The 8,171-nt window shown below is 46.2% G+C and overlaps 1 protein-coding gene across 1 annotated transcript; it reads left to right on the top strand.

Moving 5' to 3' along the window:
* Positions 1-6,513: 6,513 nt before the first annotated feature.
* E1B28_009594 (uncharacterized protein) lies at positions 6,514-7,902 on the top strand (the record flags this gene model as incomplete). The annotated part of the gene is made up of 8 exons (XM_043154495.1): positions 6,514-6,610; positions 6,665-6,707; positions 6,769-6,994; positions 7,061-7,163; positions 7,220-7,367; positions 7,429-7,546; positions 7,599-7,694; positions 7,753-7,902. The coding sequence occupies 8 exons, from the start codon at positions 6,514-6,516 to the stop codon at positions 7,900-7,902; spliced, it is 981 nt and encodes a 326-aa protein (XP_043006950.1).
* Between the last annotated feature and the right edge of the window lie 269 nt (positions 7,903-8,171).

The following is an 8,171-nucleotide window of genomic DNA, read 5'->3' as shown; positions in this document are numbered from 1 at the left end:
AATCAGCCGCAAACACTCAGAAGGATTCTAAAACTAACCATTACCACTGTAATGGAGTATGCTGCATTCACCAATATGTTTCCGAAATATGCAACTCCCACCGAGTTCATGAAGAACATGATGCTTACCAGCGCGCGCAATTTCGGACGACGAAAATCCCTTGATGCACGGACTACCGAAGAAGCCCGTGAAATATTCAAACGATTCGACACTGATCCCGTTTTCCTTCGTCTTCTTTCCAAGCTGGTGAATTTTCCCTTCTTTACGCCTGTTTCAATAGTGTTAACTGGTTGGTCACTTTCCCGCAGCCAATGACGCGATTCTTTCAGTTCCGATCCAGCAGCAAGACAGTCGCGTCCGGCATTGTCGAAACAGACTACAAACTGCGTGGTTCGAATCGCCTTGATATTGCCTACGCGGAGACCAGAAATGACCTCTACATATATCCTTCCAAGACGGAAAACGCGGGTACATCTGGGAAAAAGGTGGGTCTTTTTCTGTGGTTGCACTGGTTGGAATCTGACTATTGTATATAATGCTCAAGTCTTACAGCCGTCGCCCACTCAAGAGCAAGCCGTTCCTTCATGATGCAGTGTTGAACCATTGCCGCCTATGGCTTTCTCGTGGAGGTTCCGGTTCTATCCTCCGGTTGTTCGAGAAGCAGTTCCAGGTGCTCGGTGGCGAAGTATCTATCCCTCTTCTAGCGACTTCGGCCGCAGCGGTACGTCGGGTCGTAACTCGACATTTTCTTTTGCTGAGTTTTCGTAGATCCATTGTGCACTCAAGGATACATTAACGTCGGGCAAAGTCAAGGCACCCTTTAGCGAGGAACTCGCCAGGGAGGAATACCAGAAGAAAGTAGTCATGTTGACAGATATGAAAGATGGGAAGGATGGCGAGTTTTTCCACAAGATCATGCGGGAACTATATGGTTTTGCTTGGTGACATCTCCTGCCGTCGTTCTCTACTTGTTACTGACTATGTCTGCTCAGTGGTATTCCTGACATCGGCGTTGTCGAAAAGACATACGATTTCAACGATCGTGACTCGGATGAAGAGGCTAATGAAGACAAAGACAATGTAGTACACAGCCAATGGATGCCGAACGCTACAGGAAACACGGAGCTGGATGAGCTGGATGAGCTGGATGAGGAGCTGGATGAGGAGCTGGATGAGGACCCGGGGGCTGATCAATTGGCTGATGTTTGAAGGATGCTCTGGCCTGTAAAAAACGGGGCTATATAGATTTTTCTTTTTTGTCATTAACGTACCCGCCTGCTAATCAAGCACCATATTGCTTTACATGAATCGAAAGAAACCTAAGCCTGAGCTAATCCATAGTAATTGGTATTAATTTATCTTATATTCATACTAATTGGTATTAATTTGTATTATATTCATACTAATTTCTACTAATTATCTTGCTAATGTGTACTATTATTCGTACTAATCCCTGGTAATTACTTACTGATTACTGTTAATTACTGTTAATTACTATTAATTAAATTTATAACCTAGCGAATTAACGTTAATTACCATTAATTCGATTAATTTTCAATTAACATTAAATACCCTTAATTCATGTTAATTAACGTTAATTAACGTTAATTAACAAATCTGCATTTTCCTGATGCCAAGTGGTTCAACAAATTTTCATCGCTGCTAGTGTCCAGCTTCTGGTACGTTATCATCCTCTCTTGCTCTTCGGACGATTTCGGTTCGGTGACGCGCCAATTCTTAGGGCATCTATCCGGTGTTGCTCGTCGTACTCGTTTATCTTGAACGTTCAATGTGGGATCCGTACGGTGCTTCTACGTTGGCAACCGATTCGGGGTCTGATGGGAGCCGCAGCACCTTAGAGGTAGGAAAGGCAGTGTGAACCAACCGTTGATCACCATTGGTTCATCGCCGAATTTGGTTGAATTTGATTGTGTGATAGAAATTTAAGTTCATGTTATCGAATGTTCGTTCCTCACAATCCCAAATATAGTATCGTATGCTCCCCTTTGGGTTTTCAAGGCCTCCTGAGAGCTTTCACAGGCTCTAGATATCAGTGTTGATTCTTGAACACGGGATGAACGGGATGACACACCAGCATCTTGATCATTCATGCCCCCGCAAACACTGCACCCGGAATTCCATCGATGTCGAGAGGGGTCATGTTGTATTGTAATAGAAGTATTGAGATATCTTGCAAAGCCGCCTCGATTGCGTGGGTGTGCCTTTCCGATGGTTCTTCATCAAACTCGCACGAGCTCAAATTAGTGCTTGATTGCTGCCAACAGACGGTTCAAAGTCAAACGCTAGGAATCGTACCCAGATCATCTGCGAGAATACGGACGCTGGCGCTCATTCAAAATCAAGGGACGAGGCGATTCCTACCGAATCTACCATAGTCACCATCGTCTTTACACAGCACCACCAAAAAAGACGAACTTTTCCATATATGAGCTCCTGCGTCGCGGCTGCTAATTCAAGAACACTCAATTCTCATCGCGTCCGCGTCAACCAGATTCGCTGGATACTGATGTACGGCCCAAAAGTATCCTGAAGTCTGCATAGAATTTGAGATTGAGTTCAACCCTATTTCGAGGGCGATATTTTGTTTTCTGGTCTTGAGGACAGAGGGATCTTTCGATTTGAAGTTTGGAACTTCCGGCAAGCTGTCAAAACAATAAAAATCCAATACCCAGTGTGCAGGGGTAAGGAGCGAGGGGAAGCGAGAGGGCGCTCCAACTGGCGTTGATGAAGTCGATGTCTTCACGGACCCCCGTTGTGTCTCTTTACGGCCATGAAACAAAGCGACCATCAACAAGCCTGGATAACTCCGCCTCAGAAAAGGAATTTCGGGGATTGCCCTCCGTGGGATGGACGCACCTAGACAGCTAGACCGTGATACTGTAGTATCGAAATGACTCTATCTCTCAGCTCGAGCTCGATGCTAACTTCCTGCTAAGGAATGGATGGTGAAGCGGTGCACCTTGGTACCTGAACAAGTTGTTAAACAACAACCCTCACCCTGATTTTCAATTGTAAACACGGTTTATAATCTGAAGTCGATAACGCACCGACGACTTTCGTTGGGTTATCCAGAAGTTCGTCGATCCTACTTCCCTGAGATATTACGCACAACGTTAGGTGTCATCAAGTCATCCTCGTGAGCGATTTTGTCGTTCCTTCAACAGGCACACTCGTTATGGTATATCTGGACTAACGACCCTGGGCTGGATCCGGAACCCATGCCATGGCTCAGCCCGAGGAACTTCACCAGCGTCGTGATATGTGAAGGATACGGGTGAATAATAGGTGCAAGAGTTTCCTTCAACGCCATATACTTTGGGCGGTGAGTGTAGAACGTGCTTCGAAACGTTACAGGATGAGGACGCAGCGAATTTCGAGTGAAGGTACTGTACGGACGGGTGAACGGAGAAGATATAGTGATTGAATCAGGGAGAGAGGGCGCGGGATTGGAGTTGGGGATGAAAGGGGTTTGGTTTGACTGAGAACTCGAATCCGCGACCGGCGCATAGAGCCGTACAATGTGAGAGAAGAGGTGGTTCGATCGAGCGACTTGCACCGATGGGTTTGGATGACTAGTACCCCGATATACTCGTTGGAGTGAGCGATTCTGTCTAATATTTGGATGCATTTGAATAGCCATGGATGTCAATAATTTCGCTGCCATCTCTCGCTGTGGACACGTTACGTGGACAAAATCATTTCCTGAAGAAATTCGAGCATTCGATTGTCTTGAAAAACTGAGAAGAATTGACACGGATCCTCGAGTTTCTTGTTCTACTTCAATCTTAAATTATCGTCAAGGAGACGGGTTCTGAAGGTTGGTTCACTCTCGAGTAGAGTCGATAATCAACTGACACGTACCTGCCTCGACTTCGATGCATCCCGAAGGCAGACTTTAACAACGCGACACTCCGGCTCTCTCTAAGTGAACCATACAATCTCCGAATCTGAATTTTCTCCCTTCAGAATGGTTCGAGAGTCATCCAACCAATATAATGAGTCGTGCTCGAGCACTCAAGGTTTTTCCCAAATGTTGCATCTTTTCACTTTTGGGAATTACTCAAAATTCAACAGAAAGGAGATCAACAAAGAAGAAGAGAGAAGGTTGAGCGATTTACCGATTAGGGACTTTACCAAAAAATTAAAAAAATTAAAAAAAAGGAGCGTTGCACATGTGACATCCGATAAGATAAGATAGTTTGTCTTCAACCACCATCTCGCTCAGCGAGTCCTACTACCCACATTTATCTCGTCAGTCACTCTCAATCACAATCAATGACACGGACACGCTGCGAGAGCGTTCACTGACTCCACGCTTAACTCCCGTTGACTTACAATTTCGCAACAACCACTGGCTCACGCTGTTTCTCGCTCAGCTGGAAGCACCGTAGTAACCCCCGAACCAGATGAATGGCGACCCTCTTAAGGCAGCCTAGGTGGCTCGGCACACGCGCCGTTTCTCCTCGAGACAACGGACACTCCTTTTGGAGAGCGACTAAAGTCTAGTTTGACTGTCAAAGTGAAGTTCTGACCTCACCGATGCCTTAGAATCTGATATTCAGCATTGAGGCTCCCAGTGTCGGTGGTCAAATCGCACCGATTTTATTATCAGCTTCCCGAAATCGTCGCCCATACCCACTGTATCATTCTCTTTAGCGACTTCATCCATTCTTTGAGGTCATTCACGCGTACGGAAACAAGGTGACAGGCTGTTTAACAGCCACGGTCGTGGTGAACTTGCTACGCCCGCGAGCGCAAGCATAGCTCAGGTCACACCATCTGCCAAGAATCAATAAATCACCACCTATTGACCACCAATTCCTTCCGTACTCCTCCGTCTACTCGGGCCCAGCGGAAAGCAATCAATCGAGATCCTAGACCTGCTTGTATGTTGTCGAAGAAAGGTATGAACTAAACTTGCTTTTGAGACTCTTTTCAGATCGCTAAACACCGATATCCAGAATATTTTATAGAACGTACCACACGCTGATTTTACAACAGGCCATTCAAAGTACAAGTAACTCAACCCTCAAATCGAAGGTGCGTGCCCCACGTTCTCTAATTCTGGTTCTGACTTCACTTCAAGGTCAAAACTCTGGCAAAAGTCACATCCGCATGGGCATCGCTAGCGGTTTCTCCAGCTGGGCAAAATTCGGAAGACGAACTTGGAGAGGGTACGTCTGATCGTGACGTCCCGCCACCGTGAGTCATCCTTTCTTTGAATGGTGATCATCAGTTTCTTCGGCCTCCTAGTAGCGCTCGGATCTGTCTCTTGTTAAAGACCACTGCAGTCTTACCGAGTCGAGCCCCAACTCCGCGCTGCATCAGAACCGTCCAGGAATCGAGAGACCATATCCAATGTTCCGGAAGACCCATGAAGTAAATATAACTGCCACGATCTGTTTTGCTATAGATCATGGCAAGTGAACGGCGCGCTCAAATCCCCTCATAAAGACGATCACCATTTCATCAACTTGAGCCGTGCTGATCAATGATCATCATGTCAAAATTCTATGATGACTAGTGTATGGTCCTTTCTCGGGCTCTCATCTGCTTCCAAGTCATCATTTGATATATCATATCCCCAGTTCAACCATTGGATAAACATATAAAGAGGGCGCTATAACCTGAATTCCTTCATCACGCCGATAAGACTAAACGAAACCTTCAAATGAAACTCTCAACATCGCGCTGGAGATGCTGGACCTTCGCACTCTTGTTTGTGATATGCACTGGGCTATCAGTCGCGAGGTGAGCACTACTGTGACTCTGATTTTATGAGACGCTCTTCACGATTTCAATTTAATCCCACTTGCGGGGGAAATGCAGACCCGTTCCTGCCAAGTCAGATGGTTGCAACCTTTTTTTTTCTGGTGTAAGTACCTCTGGATATATTCATTTTTCCCTGGTACAAAATGAGATGAATTAAATCTGGCGTCATAGTGCGGGTCGTTCTGAAGACTTCGAGTTCGATGCAACTTGATGTATACTCGTAATTCATCAGCCTGCTGTATTCAAGTTTCCGAGTTTCTCGGAAACAGCTACTACGTCTGAAGAGGTGCCTATAATATCTTTAACCATTGCTGAGACGTTGGTACTCTGTCAGTGAGATATGTACGGTCCAGCGTCCGTAGCTTTTGGCGGGAGGGCAGCTAGAGAGTGTCGACGCAAGAAGGACACCGGCGATGTGTTAGTATACCCGGAGTACGGTTTCGGCGGTATCGGGTTTTGATTTTTCTGTTCATCAGATGATTTACATAAGTTGGATGCTGTATATCACAAAGAGCTCCGACTCGAACAGTGAGGCCGATGGAGAGGCCTCGATGATCCTGGCAGTGACTAGTAACGGGGACCCACAGATCTGACTGTTGATTTCCCCATCTTTTCCTGGCTTTGAATTCAATCTGGAATGATAAAAACACCCCTCCCTTTCGAACGTATTCGTAAACTCCCTTACCCCTCAAGCTTGATTGTCTTCACTACTAAGAAAATATGGCAGCAGTCAGTGCAGATATACTGTTTGTTTCGGATTTTGGGACGAGCATCATCCTCAACGCGGTCAATCTTTTGACCGGGGGTATCCTCTACGGTACGCTTTCTACCGCCGTCCCGCCATGACTGCAGGATCTTAACAAGCTAGTAGGGATATACATAATTTTATTTTGCGCTGCTGCGACTGTTCTGTGGTAGGCTGCCGTGTCCCATCTTCTGTCCAGAGCCGTCCTTGTGAACCTCGCATCGTTCCAGCCGCCGAGAAGGCAACGTAAAAGCAAGAGCTATGTTGCTGGTGGCCATCGTCACGATGTTCATCATGTCGTCCTTTGGTTTCTGGACCGACATCACTATATTCTTTGCAGGTGTTCAAGATATCTTGGTTGGCAACGTCGGTCAGCCTTTCGGGTATAAGCAAGGGGTATTCACAGAACAATTCAAAAATCTGGACTCTGTCAAGCAAGTTATGCTTCCTTTCGAGGTCAGGATCTTACTACGTCGGGGTCGGTCCTAGTACTAGTGCTGAATCCTGATTCTTCCAATCCAGATTGTGGTAGGAGATTCAATTGTTATTTGGAGGGCTTGGGCTCTCTCTGCTGGAAACCGAAAAATGGTCGTTATTCCGTTGCTATTTCTGATTGGATCGGCCGGTAAGGGATATTCTCCCTGTTCTGGCCCCCTACTTCTAATCTACCTCCTGTAAAAGCCTGCTCATTCGCATTCTTGGGTTGCTTTTCCCAGCATGACTGGCCCATCGTCAACCCAGATACGTGCAACTCAATTGAAATTTCGGCGTTCAGCCTGTCAATCGTGACGAACATCTTGGCGACAATTATCATCGGCCATAAATTCTGGTGCGTACACAATCATTGAAAACTTCTCCATCGTTGTTGACGGAAATCCAACACGACGCAGGCGTTATCGCCAGATAGTCGGAAGGTTTCTGAGTACATGCTATGCCAAGCAACAAGCTCGGACTGAGAAAATTCTTATCCTCCTTCTCGAATCCGGTATCATTTATTCCGTTCTATGGGTAAGCTCCATAGAGGCACTGTGTCAACTTTACGTCTCTGAAGACATTGTAGATCGTCCAACTCGTCGAAATACTTCTGCCGTTCCCGCCAACCTTTGCCGCGCAAGTGGTTCAACAAATTTTCATCGCTGCTAGTGTCCAGCTTATGGTACGTTATCATCCTCTCTTGCTCTTGGGATTCAGTTTGGTGACGCGCCAACTCTTAGGGCATCTATCCGGCGTTGCTGATCGTACTCGTTTATCTTCAACGTTCAATGTGGGATTCGTACGGAGCTTCTACGTTGGAATCCGACTCGGATTCCAACTCGGGGTCCGATGTGAGCCGCAGCATTCTAGTGATCGAAAAAGCGGTGTGAGCCAACCATTGATCACCATCAATTCATTGCCGAATTTAGTTGAATATAGTGTTGTGATTGGAATCAAAGTACATAGCGAAATCCCGAATATAGTATGATTGTATGGCTTTGTTCGGGGGTTCAAAGTGTTTTGACAGGCTGTGACACTGTCTGGGTATCGGCGTTGATTCTTGAACGATGACACACCAGCATCTTGATGTTTTCGCAAACACTGCACCCGGAAGTTCAAGCTTTTCCTTCAACGTGATGGAATTTCGGGTAAGGGGGGT

This window comes from Marasmius oreades, chromosome 6 (assembly GCF_018924745.1).
Source record: "Marasmius oreades isolate 03SP1 chromosome 6, whole genome shotgun sequence".
Classification (NCBI taxonomy): Eukaryota; Fungi; Basidiomycota; class Agaricomycetes; order Agaricales; family Marasmiaceae; genus Marasmius; species Marasmius oreades.
This window is presented reverse-complemented; position numbering and strand designations above follow the sequence as displayed.